Source organism: Python bivittatus, unplaced genomic scaffold, assembly GCF_059951505.1.
Source record: "Python bivittatus isolate LINGU-HERP-01145 unplaced genomic scaffold, Pbiv_v1 ctg000610_np1212, whole genome shotgun sequence".
Classification (NCBI taxonomy): domain Eukaryota; kingdom Metazoa; phylum Chordata; class Lepidosauria; order Squamata; family Pythonidae; genus Python; species Python bivittatus.
In genome coordinates this window covers 18,049,654-18,065,056 of record NW_028277088.1, presented here as the reverse complement: position 1 = coordinate 18,065,056, position 15,403 = coordinate 18,049,654, and the positions used below count along the sequence as shown (strand labels likewise).

The following is a 15,403-nucleotide window of genomic DNA, read 5'->3' as shown; positions in this document are numbered from 1 at the left end:
TAAATCAATGAAAATCTCCTTTGAGATATTACAGATTTGTCAAATAAATATCTAAGGATACAAATACAAGGAGAGACAGGGTTTCCTAGCAAATCAAAAGTGCTTTATTTTATAAAGCCTTACTCTTGTCTAGAGTGTATTTTTAGAGCTAGGTGATACAAGGTGAAACTTCCTCACCTCTCCAAACATTTTAACAGATAATGAATGACAAAGACAGTTACAGACATAAAAGGGTGCTGAACTTATTTCATTAAAACACATATGCTAATTGGCCACAATGGAATAGTTACTCTTTAATATAACATGGTCTCCCAGAAATATTATTGTAGTCTCATTAAACTTAGAAGCACTGTGTATTGTAAGAAATATAATATTCATATGATATTGGAGATCATGAGTTTTGCATGTATGAGAGAAATAAAAAACCCAAGCCACAATTATCAACTTAATACAGAAAAATACAGAGTTGTACACATACATTACAGTACTATTAACATCACAGGAAAGGTCACATGGTGGTACAATTTAGAATCACTCTGGATTCTAGGAGACTAGATGAACATCCAGGAACAGACATACTGGGATCATAAGAAAAATCTAGGTGTGCCTAATGTACAGAGTAATATTTCTAGTATATTCTGTTATCCACAATATATCTCACTCCTGTCTTCTAATAATCTTGTTACATTGACTAAATGTTAAATTAATGGTAAACCTGGCTCACATATTTTCATTGTTGCTAAAAGAAGGTATCCTAGGGTCTACCATTCAATTAGATCTGCCATAGAGCACTTCACCTAAGTTTTAATTTGGGCCTATCAGACTCCTTTTCAGAGTTGTTTATTAAACTTAAAAATACATGGAATCAAGTCAGAAAGTCATATTCCCCTATAAATGGCCTATTTGGTAAAATATAAATTTCTGACAATTATGTAATTAATAATATACAGAATATAAACCAACGTATGGATTCCCATCCTGGCTGAATGTCAGTCAATAAAGTTTTTAAAAGGACTGTATTAGTGTCCCAAGGAACACTAAATCCAGTAACCTTTGTAACTTGATCTAAATATTAAAGAGTGGTGAGATTTGTAATGTGCTGTTTAAGTCTGAAAGGTGTGGTGTGCTAAAACTGTTAGGTTAAGTTTACATATAAGGTATGTTACTACAGCAAAAAATTACTCTTTTTAATAGAACAAATTGTGAGCAAAAGCTCATCTTTGTGAAAAAAGCCAGCATGCGACAATTTGTAAATAGAAACATTTGGAACCAACCTAACTTGCAGTTAAAGGGCCTGTAAGGCAAAAACAAAGGAAAAGAAGTTACAGACAACACCACAAATGGAACTGGTTGCTCTGTCACAGGGAGTCATGTCTCCTAATAAATCAGAATAAAAAAGGTTGAGTTTAAACACGCACATATTTTTCCCCATTATATTCAGAATAGAAAAGCTGATTGTACATTTATTGACTCATTAGACATTTCTAGCATAACTGAAGATTGCAGCCCAAGTTTAGATGGACATTGCCAGCATCATTTCCAAGGTCAGGACTTAAACTGCAGTGGTCAGTACAGGATGGGATAATATGTTGGCTGAATCCCCCCAAACATTAAGCCATAAAATATGCTTTACAAACAACAAAGGTGGGTTCATGTAAAATGCTAAACCAAAGCCAAACAAATCACATTATGTCTTAGCATAATGCATAAACCTAGTTATTGTAATCAGAGGGAGAGAATATTGAAACTATCCACTAGGGCTGTGCAGTGCTTCTGATTAGATCCCAAAGAAATGCTTCTAACCATGCTGCAGCCAAACACCGCCCTTGCATGCAGCTCTTTAAAGCAGCCATGCATTTTCCTGGGATCACATGGCAGATATAGAATGGTGCTACTTTCATTCTCTGAAGCACTTTTGCTAAGTATTTCCAAATCATGGCAGACATACTATCCATTCTATCCACAGCTACATTATTTTTCAAAAAACAGCAAGACTTAGTAAAAAAAAAAAAAAATGCTGGGAACTGTAGCAAAAATAAGTGAAATATTGAATGGGGATCTACAGTTATGACTGGTGAAGTTTAGGAGAAAGAAACTGGGACAGAAGACATACAGGTGAGAGTAGAAAAAGTATCAATAAGAGGCACTTAGCACACTGAGTTATTTTAAGAGTGTCCAGTTAATAGTATCTTGGGGTGGTCCTGCTGCAATCTGTAACTGTGAGGTATTCAAGAGGGCCTAATCTGAAACACTTTCAGATTAGACCCTCTGACATTCCATCTTGACAGATATTTAATTAAACAAGAAACTGGGTTGAAAATTATATGAAACAATACTCAGTTAGCAAAACAAAAGATTAACAATTTTGGAATTCACCTGATGGACAGCCCAAAGTGTTAAACCATCAATCATATATGAATATCTGCAAAAAAATAATTAGGAAACTAGAGCTCAAGTTAAGGGAAATGAGATTCCTGGAATAGGTTAACCAAACTGAGCAGTGCAAGAGAAAAAGACTACATTTCCTTGTGCTAACAATAGGACAGAAGGTAAGAATTCTGTTACAGATGGCAATCTGTCAGTTTTACTAGGTAGACCCAACAGGAAACATAATGAGATAAGCTAATTCTACTTTATTTTAAAGCTACATTAACAGAGTCTTGCAAGTCTGAAAGTACAATTCTCCTGCCATCTATTTTACAGCCTGAGAAACTAGGGAGGATCTCTTCTCAGCCTCTTGCCCCACCCCTCTATCCAGCTGCGGCCTATACAGTCTCTTATCTGACTATTCCTTAGGTAGCGTCTCTTGGCCCTCTCTCCCAGGGTCTTTTCCACATACTGCACCATTACACAATCTGAATGAAAAACACAACTGAAACTTGGAAGAAATTAAAAAATGAAGGGTTAAATGCCTATGTTGTAAAATAAGAAAGCAATATATTAGATCAATATATCCAATGTCAAATAAGAGAAGGAGGTTGTAGCAAAAGCTAAAACATATAAGCATGCAAGAAAGAATGTGACCTGTGGCTATCAGCTTGTAGGATCTATTGAAAGGGTTCAAGTATTCAAGGAGGAGCAATAAATCATACTATTAAAAAACAAACCATCTTTTAATTTGTGTTAATTTTGAAGGATATTGTTTTATCTTATTGATAAAATATCAGAGTCAGTAGACATCCAATTACAGAATTGGAAAGAAGTACAATAATTAATTAGTCAGGGTAGAAATTGGCCTGCAAAGAGCTAGCTGCATGAGCAATGAAGGGAACGAAGGTTCTTTTTCTGGGGGAATGATGCTTGCACAAAACCTATCCTGCCTATTTAAAAATGTAGCAGAAAGATAATGAATGGGAAAAAAGTGAAAAATGAGAGAGAGACACCATGTTTGTCATGGAGGAAGATAAGAGTCAAAATGATAGTGAGATCTGGAAACATGAAATTTTAAAAGGAGACAGACAAGAGATGTTTGCTTAATGTTAACTCCCCATAAGGGAGGAGCGTGTAATTTCCATATTCTCCAAGAGCTGCACCACACTTTATGCAGCATGTTGAGAGCTATACTCCTAATGTATGTGGAGCCAAGATCCATTTTGGGCATTCAGAGTTTTCAAAGGGTGAAATGGGTACCTTAAACCTTACAGAATTTGGAACTAGTTTGCCCCCTGAAACTGCAAAACTGGACAAAAAAATGCAATAAATAATAATTAAAAAAAGAACCAATACTTTTGGCTCCTCTTTTTGCACTTTAGCCTTAAGGAAACGTGCAGATCTTATGTTGATATATTAATCTAAGAGGGAAGAGTGAAAAGCAACAACTGGTTGGGGCATTGGTCATTGTAGACAGCTATCTCTATCACTTTAGCCTATGGTGAAACACAAAGGTATATAAGCCCACAAACATCATGCAGCTTATTTGAGGAGCCTGGCTAGGAAACTGGAATTGTGTAGAATAACATAAGTGAGGAGATACAAACCTATAATGCAATAGAAATTATTTGAATTTATTAATAATCCTGAAAAGTCACCAGTGGTAACATTTATGGTGACAGTCCATCCAAGCTTACAATTACCATTACATATCCAATTGAACCAGTAGAAATCCAGGTGAGAAAAGAGGTACCAATTCATTTGTGACCATATATCAACTGGGAGACAGCTGTTCTATAAAACAGCAACAATATCTCCCCTTTGAAAATTTGGAGTTCATTTATAAAGAATAGAATTTTCAAAGGCATGAATGTTATGAAAAACAAAATGGAACCCAAGCAATATGTTCAAAGGAATTTACAAAACAGGTATGATATATGGGAATAATATATGTGTATACTCTATCCCTTGCTTCAGATCTATTATTTACCACTGTTTCTCATTTTACCCCAACTAAAAAACTTTGCAATCTTATCTAAAACCGAAGGATGCGATTTGGAGTATCATGTACCTGAATGGATTAAGACCTAGAACAGAAATTATAGCTATTCTAAAACACTGAATGCAACTAAGTTACTAAGGAAATGTGTATGCCATCCAGAGTGTGCCACAGCTGACATATATTAAAAATAGTAAAACCATCATCAGCATCGGGCAACAAAATAATCAACCAATTATAGACATTTATAAGCATATCAAAGGAGAAGAACAACATAGCTAGAGTGAAACAAATGTGAATTATGTCTTTTTCCTCATGCAGTCACTGGTGCTTTGTATGGCTGGCTGGGAAGTATCCCAAGCAACAAGAAGAGAGGAGGCAGCAGCATTTAAGTTGATATTTTAAACAAAAGAAGTTGCTTTATGCCCAAATATACCATGAATCCTGTAGCTGAGCGTTGTCTACACTGGCAGACTACAGTTCTCCAAAGGATCAGCCAGGAATCTCTTCCAGCCTCTCTACAGATTCCAGCAAGATAATCCAACACTTTTGGCATGTACATTATATGCATTAATACTAGGTCCCCCCTGGTTATAATTAGCCCCTCATTTAGGTAAAATTCTTGCAGTTGGATGGTCTTGAAGGCCTATGTAATTTGCTTTTGCACGCACACAAAGCTTTGAAATGTCCTCAACTCTAGTCTGGGCAAATATGAGGGGTGTCAGGAGGGAGAATAGGGTTAGTTATTTAAAAACCTATCAGCTTTTGAAGCATTATTATTGATGGAAAAAAGAAAACCTATTGAGCTATGTTTAAAAAGATAGTAAGACCTTGTTTAAAAAAACACAGATGTTAACAGGGATGATATTGCTTTTAACTACATAAGATGGCAAAACCAGCTGTTATTTTATCAGAATTCTCTAGTCAATGCTACATGCACTGAAGGTGTAGCTGTACTGACATATTAATGGAAAAGGCAACCCGGCACTCCAGGAATAAAGTTATAAATTGCAGGATGTGATTTCTTCCTTTTTTAAAAATTGCCTATGTCTACTTAAACAAAGAATTTTAAAAGGCACATTTTTTTGCACAGTGTATACATAGAGAATATAATTTTAACCATCTCTAATTCTGTCCTTTTCCAAAAACTCCAAAACAAAAACAAAAGAAACCCAGCAGATTACAGGGGACAGCACAGTTTTAGACAATCATTTAAACAATATAATTTAGAGAAACACAAAGCTAAATTATGATAATTAAAATACCATTTAAAATACTTCAAAACAATCTGCCACTGTTGTAAAAAAAGAGAGATTCTATCACAAGGGTGAATAAAATATCTGCTTTGATACATTACTGCATTTAACATCTCAAGAAATTACTTCATCTGTACTGCAAAGTAACTTTACATGTAAACTTCAGATTCTCAATCTATGCACAGACTCAAGAGCATCCCTGTTCTCCTATTAATGTAAACAATAAAATATAGGGCTTAAAAAAGAATATTTTAATAAAATATTTTAAAAACAGCACATGTAAGCATTCAATGTCTTCTTTTGATCTCTTACAGGTGAGCAAACCTTCCTACATCTTTGTTCATGTGGGAAAAAAATGCTATTATTGCCCCCAACAATTCATTTTTCTAAAAAGCATATCTGATTTTCTTTATACTATACTCAGTTTCTATATGATAAACATACAATGTAAAATCTTCATGTTACAAGACAATTAAACAGTCTATATTCCACCCACCCTGATCCTCAAAATGGGTTTTCCCCTGGCAAAGAACAAACAGAATGATTATGGCATTAGAACTTGATAAAACAAGAGCCAAACTTCTGAATTGCTGGAAGACTATTTCCTGTTGCAATGGGCTTACTTAGTAACATTTTTTAAAAAGTGCCAAGAGGAAAAGCTTCCAGCAGATGGGGGTTATTCTTAAGGAACACAAACATGCAGGGTTGTTAAGTGTAACCGTTCACAATAATTACCACCAATACTATCTTGCATCTTTCAGTTCAATCATAAACTGATCCACAGTTTACAGCTTTGATTCCAATATTGTAGGTCTCAACATGCACATAGTCTTTTCGTCCCTCCCCCACAATTTCTTTTTCCATTCATTCCACCTCAGCTAGGATCCACCGAGTTGGTGTTGTTGCAATGCACACTGAGTAGGAGCTGATCTATTTTAGTTGTTATTAGTTAATTTATATTCATTTTTGCACACTCATACTCACATACACTCACACACACGCATACATGTCAGAAATAGCTAAAACTATGCTGGGCACAATCAGGCAGCTGTAAAAGCGAGTATTTCACCCCAGTCAGTCATCTTTGCCAGCAGATGTAAATGGGGTGGGTGGGTTGGGGGGCTGCCTTCTGCAAGAGAGAACTTGAGTTCCTTTTAAAAGAAGCTTTCTTAAAGACCCCTTACACACTTGTAGCAAGTTGCTGCTGCTTCCAGACCTTGTACTGTCCAATGGAGCATTAGGTTACGTTAAGATGGTGGCAATAAAGTCCAAGAATCGCTTTGAATACTGTTCAGGATTAACTGTTGAAATCTCCGCACCAGCCTGAAAAAAACAGAAGGTGATGATGAGACACAGCTTAAATTTAAGACAGCAGAAAGTCTAGGGCATCTTATATCAGTGTTCCCCAACCTGGTGCTCTTCATTTATGCTCAGCTCTTCCAATTCCCAGCCCAGGAATAGAGAAGGCTGTCTAAGGACACCTCCCTTTGTGCCCATGGGCTCCATGATCTACCCAATTCTATTTTTCTGAATCTTTTAATTTTTTAAAAATGGAAAACTAGCACGCTATCATGTAGAGCATCCAACTCTAACATAATCTTTATTTTCAATAATGCTCTGGAACCCCATTTACCTTAAAGCATTCTTAGAAAATAAAAATGATAGGGAATAGCAGCCCAATGTTTTGTTAGGAAGAGTGTTTACCCTGCCTAGAGAAGAGAAGAGGAGAGAAGAAGAGACAGGAGGAAGCTGAGGTAGAGTATTTTAAAAATACCAGAGAAACTGTAGGGAGCAGACATTCATTCAAGGCCCCTCTTACCAGTTCCAATCTTTTACCTCTTTTTCTAATCTCATACTTGCTTTTCTGTGTGAATAAAGTGTTGACTGTCATATAATATGGCATACCCAATTACATTTCAGTACACATTTCAGAATATTAAAATTTCAAGTTTTCTAAGTGTGGGTACAGGGATACAAAAAGTACACTCTGATGTTCTGAAGTGGGCAGGATGAAAAGGGTGTCATAAACTTTGTAGGAACTTTACTCATTTCACCTCTTAATAAAACCCAAACCTGCACTCCCAAAATGGATCCTAGCCTGTCCACTTTGAGAGAAGCCCTCAACACATTTGCAAATTTCATGTGGCCCTTGAACCAATAAGAACTGCTCTCTCCTGCTCTATTCAGCAAGGAAGGAGAAAGAAAGGTATGCCTCTGCTTCATCTTGGCCTACAGCAAAGACCCTTCTCTAATCATGAAAACTCTTCCCAGAGTTGACAGGATTCTTAACTGGAAAAATAGCCAGAGTGGATAGGTGGCTCCCGGCTGGAGAGAAAAATTCCCTTCTGGGAAGATGGAGGGTGGTGATGGTTTTGTTTCTATTCTCCACCTGTGAGAGGTTCTACACATTTCCAACCCTAGACATTACTCTACAACTCTTCAGACTATTTCCAGAAATTATTTTTAAATTAAATTATAGGAGACTCGCGTATATAAGAGAGAGAACAGTCCCTTCAGAAGGGAATGTAATTTGAGAAAGGTAAATTCCCATCCTCACCAATAACAAATTCCTAAAGTAAACCGAGCCATACTCTCATGACTGCCTTGTGAGACGAAGTGGAAACATCTCTCATATCTGGTCTCTCCTCATTTTAGACAGGCCCTCAGAGATAGGGAGCCAGGGGAATCTAAGCATCTCTACATGGAAACTCTTTAATGGTCCAACCCCTAAAAATCACTGACAGAAGGAGTGTGCAACAGAGGCATACTCACCCCATGTTTCACAGTTTTTGCAGCATGGGCAGCTTTCTTTTTGGCATCGTAATGAGTAAGAATATCAATAATAGCCATAAAGTATACCTCTTTTCTAGCTGCATCTGTGGAGGAGGGAAGGAAATGGAATTAAAACTGTATCTAAGGAGATTGTTAAATGAACAAATATAAATTGGGATAAACTGAAACACTCCCAAACTGGTGAACTTCAGATATATTGAATTTCAAGTCACATCATCCCCAACCAGCATGAACAAAAGTATCTCAAGTATGATATTAGGGGGAATTGTGATGATATATTACTGGGTTGGGGGATGAGTACAAATATTAATGCTACATTTTATTAAGCCTTCTTAAGAATGGCTGGATTTTAGCCATTTAAAATGGCTATAAAAGGCAGGCAGGATTTGGCAATCTTTATTTAATTTATTTGATTTATATAACCACCCATCTCACCTATGTGACTCTGGGTGGCTTACAAGGTTAAAACTTAACCTTCTTAAATTGCAAGAAAATCTGTGCGCATTCCACCAATAAGGGTTTATATTGTACTGGTTTGATAAGAAACAGCTAAGTGATGAGTTCTTAAAGTTTTCAAATCGGTTAAGGTAGCCCTGACTGCAAAGTACACCAAGATGATAAGGTACCCAGAAGGAAAAACCTAAAAAATATTTGGAGGTGTTGGGTATGTTTAGTCTGAAGAAACTCACTCTTAGCCCTAGGAAGAAGCAGGCAATGGCAAACTGCCAGGGATATAGGACAGCTGTCTTCATCCATCTGAAGGCCTGTCATACACCAGATGGGAAGAACCGTTTAGAGTTGTTCCAGAAGACAGGAAAAGAAACAATGGGTTTTAATGTTGGCTGGACATCTGGAGAAATTTCCTAATGGAAAGAGCTGTTCAACAATGGAACAGACTGTCTCAGGATGTAGGGGACTTTCCTTGGCTGGAAGGGCTTAAACAGAAGCTGGATGGCCATCTCTACAGATGCTGCACTAGTGGATTCAAGCACTGGGCAAGGATTGTTCTAGATGACCTCAATAATCTCTTCCACCTCCAATTTTGTAGGTCTGACATATATTTTGAATAACTGTATGAATTACCAATATCATAAATACTGTATCGTACAGAGCTGATGTAAAGAGCAGTATGTATGTATATGTGTCTCTGAGTCAGTGTTGACTCCTGGCGACTGCCTAGACAAGTCCCTGCATTTTTCTTGGCAAAATTTCAGAAGTGGTTTGCCATTGCCTGCTTCTTCCTAGGGCTAAGAGAGAGTGATTGGCCCAAGGTCACCAAGCTGGCTTCATGCCTAAGGTGGGACTAGAATTCACAGACTCCTGGTTTCTATCCTGGTGCCTTAACCACTACATCAAACTGATTCTTAAACAGCAATAGGATAATGCATATATAATGGTTTCAATATTTTAAATGCTAAACACTATGGAGCCAAAATAAAATTTTATTCTATCCCTTCATCTCCAAAGAGAGTTCTGTTGTTAGTCAAAGAATTTCCTTTAAAAAAATAGTTTGAAATCCTTTATCTTGTCAGATTTTATCATATTTATCAGGGCTTCAGTTCTGCTCCATCTGCTGAAGAAATGATTGGGACTGAAAGAAGTAGGAGCAGGAACACATGAACTAAATCCATAAGCAGGTCAGAGACCACAGAATGTGAAGACTGGGTACACATATGATGTACCATGCTTTTGATTCATGTCTCAATTTGCAGAACCCTTTTAAATCCTAGAATTAGTCTGCAATCATACATTGGAAGAAAGCTTCATCGAATTTAAATAGACTGCTTCTGAGTAGACTTATATAAGATTGTCACAAATACATTGACAATGGAGCAATGTATCTGGCAAAGACAGCAAGATGCTAGTGATTTTGTTTTAATATACAATTCCCAGTGATAATGCTCACATCTATTTTCTAATGCTTTCAGCACTTGGACTAAATCCACTTCTGGCAATTTTGAAATGCTGTATGAACACAGACCAGGAGACTGATATTTTCAATACAAACCTATTTCCATTATCCTTGCTTAGAACAGTTTTCTCTATTTTCTTTTCTTCAGAAGAAAAATAATGGAATTGAGTTTCATGCTGAAAAGACCAAAAATTTTGGGAAATACGCCAAAGCAATGACTTGCTTTTTGTTATAGCTATACAGCCACACTAATAGCTGTGGTTTATTTGGCAATATCAAGAACACTATTGTTTAGTAAATAGATTTTCTAAGTAAAGCAAATAAAAGTACTTTTTTCTGGGATACCAACTAAGCATTTCTTGATTTCTACTTCATTCAGCAACTAGGTGGCTGCTGAAAATAATTCTATTCGCCTTCAAATCTGGAGGCTTATGATGGAACAACTAAACTACCATATTATGGTAATCAACTGTATGTTTTATGTGTTTGTATGTTACTACATTTTATTGTATTCTAATGTATTTTTAATTCTGTACCCCACTTGGAGATGTACTATATGACAGGCAGGATATAAACATTTAAAATACATAAATATAAAGATAAATAGCTGTGCTCCACTCCTCAGAGTACCTATAATTTTACATATTAACACATAATTTAGTTTCAGCCATGTTGAGAAATAGGTCTGAAATCCTACTAGGATGAATGAGAAACTCCATAAAGCATGTTTTTGATCCTTATGTGGTTCTTTTAAAAACTCAGAGATTGTGCAAAAACCATAATGTCCTTCACTTCTAAATATTTAAAGCAAAGCCACTTACTTTCATGGCATTTTATACCATAAACATCAATGGTTGGATCAAATTCTCCTGGAGCTAAAGGCTGCAAACTGTTCAGTGTATTTCCTGGGCTATCCGGAGGTGTTCCAATTGGGTGAGCCCCATCACTTTCTCCTTCATCTTCATCATTCTCTTCACATTCTACTTCCTCTTGCTCTGCTCTTTCAACATCATGAATTCCAACCAGCAAGCTATAATCCATGAGTTTTAATTGGGCAAGGAACTAGACAGCAATAACATAAGAAAAAAAGGAATCCATGATCTAATCAGAAAAATGATACTTTTAATGCAGCAATGTTAGCTTCTACTAGCACAGATTTGTTCAAGTGAAGATCAAAAAGTAGGGTTTAATGAAAAATACAAAAAGTATTTCAAGAATGTAACACATAAAGTTAAAGCAACTGAATGTGGTGTCTGCCCAAACCTGTTGGATTTCAGTTCCCACAATCCATATCTGGTGTGCTGAAGTCTCTACTATACCAAGGCCCCGTGTTTCAGTCCATGATGGTAGCAGGTGCAAGTGAAGGATTAAATTGGAAACACAACAGGGACAATTCTCTACTACAGCCCTGATCTGGTTTGATTCCTTCCCCTCCACATCAGCTAACTGTTAAAAGTATCAGCCACTGAAAGCCACATGAAGAGTATCAGGCTTATTTGGGCCCTGAAAATCAATCCTGAAGGAAAGACTGGAACAGTTATCACATTTACTTCCTCTCCGTCCTTATAGGAAGAATGTTGACATACAAGCTATCTATACATTAAAGGAATGAAAGCATATTGAATTGATTGGTCAAAGCCTAGCAGAATACAAATAGAAGCTAAAACAAATAATCAGCCAGCCCCAGAAAATGCATCCCCCCCATAAAAAGAATGCCCTACACAGAAGCAACACTATGATCTTAAGATCTGTTACTTCAACCCAGACTGAACGCATTTCAGGTCAGTTAGATTTCAACTCCCATAATCCCCAGCTTCCATCACAAATTGGCAAGGGATTATAGGAACTGAAGTCTAATACATCAGGACCATACCAGACTGAGGAAAATCGCTGTAGATAAATAAAATATTTAGTCAGTATAAAAAGTAAAATGCATTGAAATGCAATAGATGTGAAAGCATAACCTTTTGCAGGAGCAAAGCTACTGATCTGCTCTATCTATCTATCTATCTATCTATCTATCTATCTATCTATCTATCTATCTATCATATTTATATAGCTGCCCATCTCATACAAGGTGACTCTGGGCGGCGTACAACAATTAAAAAATACATAAAAACAGCTTCATATAAAAAAACAGTAAAAACACACAAAGCAGGAGGGGATAAAATTAATCAGGGAGCCATCATAAAATCTCCCGGGTCCCCTGGGAGCCCCAGGCCTGATCACATGGCCAGGCCTTGAGGGACTTACGGAATGTTAAGAGGGATGGAGCTAATCTCACTTCCTGGGGGAGAAGATTCCACAAGGCAGCCACCACAGCAGAGAAGGCCTGCCTCCTGGGACCCGCCAAATGTAATTCTCAGCAAAACAATTAAAAAAAATTGTGAATATAAAATAAATCATGATTCAGTTCTAACCTTCCGTTATCAACGTAAGAGTCTAAACTACCTTACAATAATTGCTTATATACAAAGGTAATACTGCTGTAGGAATTTTAAGGAATGCTGTGCTCATCACAAGGCCAATTATAAGGGTGACCATCTAAGAACCCACCATATTTAAACAGCGGAAAGACAACTTGATCCATATTTCACAGGCACATTACCAAATGTTTATAGTGCAAATTAGCAAGGCAAGGTAAAATACCATGAATATTCAAGTATTTAAAAACAGAAGAGGCAGAATCACTATTTTATAGTGATAAGGTATTGGAATATTATACCCTTTATACAATAAAGGGGCTTTATTGGTTATTGCCAGTTTGTTGTAAACCAACACAGTAAATCTAGACAGTGCAGAGAGCAAAGGTCTTTCAGCTCCATTCCTATCACTCACAGACATGAGAGAGGTACGCCTGTTTTTGGGCATCCATTCTGTCTCCCCTGTTTCACTGCACATGTTGAATATTCATGGAAGCAGGCTGCCTTTTTCTAGTTTCCATGCAAGCTTGGGGAAAAAACAAACAAACATTGTGGCTGCTTTAATGAACAGCGAAGAGATGCTGTCAGCACAGAAGGCCCAAAGCAATTTTCAAGGAATGTGCAGATATTGAATGTATCTGTGCAGGAACATCTTGAAATATTTCAGTTATCAGTCCCATCAGTTAGGTGGTACAATGATAGACATCAGTGGTTTTAGCAAGGATAGCCTAGAATTCTTACCTCAACATCCTTTTTAAGTTTTTCAAGGAACATCTTTTTGTTGGCTTCATCAATATAAATCTTTTGACCATCATTGATGAAGTCATTGTCTTTAAACGTTGGGAGTTCTTTGGCCTAAGACAGACAGACAAATAAAAGCCATTTCAAGACAATGAAGGCAACAGAATAATGAAACATCAGTTGTCTGACCAGAGTACAACTAATCATGCAGAGCCATCAAAAATGCAAAATAATAGCCACGAGGGGGCATTACAGAGCTATAGCACCAGAGTACACTGTACCATTTCTAACATAATGTAGATACAAAAATACTAGCATCTTATTTTCCTCTTTCATTAAGACAGCCCTTGTTTGTTTTCATAACTCATATGCTTACATTAAACCATAAAATATTCTGATCTATAAAATCAATGTTTAATGCATTTCACTATTTACTAATATAAATCCCCTAAAAATTAGGTGATGATCTAACAACAAAACCTGTTTTACATTGCAGGAACTAGCAAGAATGGCTGCAAATACATCACTGATAAAACATCCTGCAAGTAACAAAACAGGTAATCCTGTTCAGAGACCTTTCTAAAATCTGTGCTATCAGTTCAGGAGCAGGTCTGAGGCTTAAGTTCTCCCCAATTTACCATGATAATAGAAAATGCAACAATATTGTTCATGAAAGACTCAAAGTGATGAGCTGTTAAACTGATTTTAAGTCGTGCTTAGGGATCACTATTCATAAAATAATTATTTTCTTGTGCATAATTTTGTGCAAGGAACCCCAAGCTGGACCTTAAGACAAAGAAGATAAAGAAAACAGAGAGATGTAACTATGAATCAAAATGTTAAGGGACTAATTAGACATCAAGATAAGTTGTTATAAAAATATTTGTGCTTGAAATACTTATGAAGACTTTTGAAAAGATGTCCACAATGGTAAAGCCAACCTGACCAGGGCAATGACAATGAAGTATCAGTGACTAGCTAAAAGCTATTATCAACAAAGCTTTAATCTGAATTTCTACACTGAGAAAAGGCTTAGACCTTATGGCCTAACTGCCCATTCTAGCTCTATGATCGCATGAAAAATATTTTAATGTGCAACAATGTACTGATGTACATTTCACACAATACAAGAAGGAAAGAGGGGAGGGGAAGCTGTGGAAATATATCCTCTAAGAGCTAATACTTGGTACAACAGAAATGCTAGAAGACTCAAGAAATTGCTGTTTATTTGTTAGAGCAACAGTTCCCTCACTAGCAAGACATTCAGATAACCAGCCACAAATAACTGTACTGTAACAGTTGTGTGTTTCACAGTATAGAACTCCTATGAGAGACTGAGAACTACAAGGTACTCCAGATTACTCATGCATAATCTACAAAATTCACTGTAGAAATTAAGCAAAGAAAAGTCAAAGCATTAGCTGTCAGAATTTAATGATTGTAGAAGCCTATCGTTCTTCTCTAACCCAAAAAGAGAGTACGTTCAAATACATGTTTTGATAAAGTCAATGTTATTACTGTCAAACTGTCACAATGTAAGGAAAACGTTCATCATGGTCAGAAGTAAAACAGTTGCTAAAGTTTTCCTACAATCATTTGCACAACAGTTTGCACAGCACCATGACTGGAAGTTGATTTTGGGTTTCCACTTCACAAGCAGGTCATCATTTTTGGATTCAGTTTAACTGGTTCTTTCACAACACTCAGCTCAGCCTTCTCCAACATGGAACAAGTGCTGGAACAAGAATCCTGATCATGTTGACTGAGAATTCCAGGAACTGTGATCCAAACAGATCCGGACAGAACCAATTTGGAGAAAACTATTCTAGGTCAGTATGAAGACTTTTGAAGCCATAGTTAGCTTTAGAAATCTTGACATTAAAGCATTAGTGTAAAAATGGGACCTGTC

At 36.7% G+C, this 15,403-nt stretch overlaps 1 protein-coding gene across 2 annotated transcripts in view; it reads right to left on the bottom strand.

The window, feature by feature from the left end:
* Positions 1–15,403, bottom strand: part of PIP4K2A (phosphatidylinositol-5-phosphate 4-kinase type 2 alpha) — a 67,563-nt gene that overhangs the window by 398 nt on the left and 51,762 nt on the right. Inside the window, exons 7-10 of one of the 2 annotated variants that reach the window (XR_003085616.2) lie at positions 13,495–13,608; positions 11,152–11,392; positions 8,398–8,501; positions 6,814–6,948 (exon numbers count right to left, since the gene is read on the bottom strand). Coding sequence is in view for 1 of the 2 variants with exons in the window: in XM_007436351.4 (XP_007436413.1) it covers positions 6,868–6,948; positions 8,398–8,501; positions 11,152–11,392; positions 13,495–13,608 (540 nt within the window). In the remaining variant the exon portion in view is untranslated. Of the gene's footprint in view, positions 1–23; positions 6,949–8,397; positions 8,502–11,151; positions 11,393–13,494; positions 13,609–15,403 lie in introns of those variants that run through there. The other variant, XM_007436351.4, reaches the window with a different exon arrangement.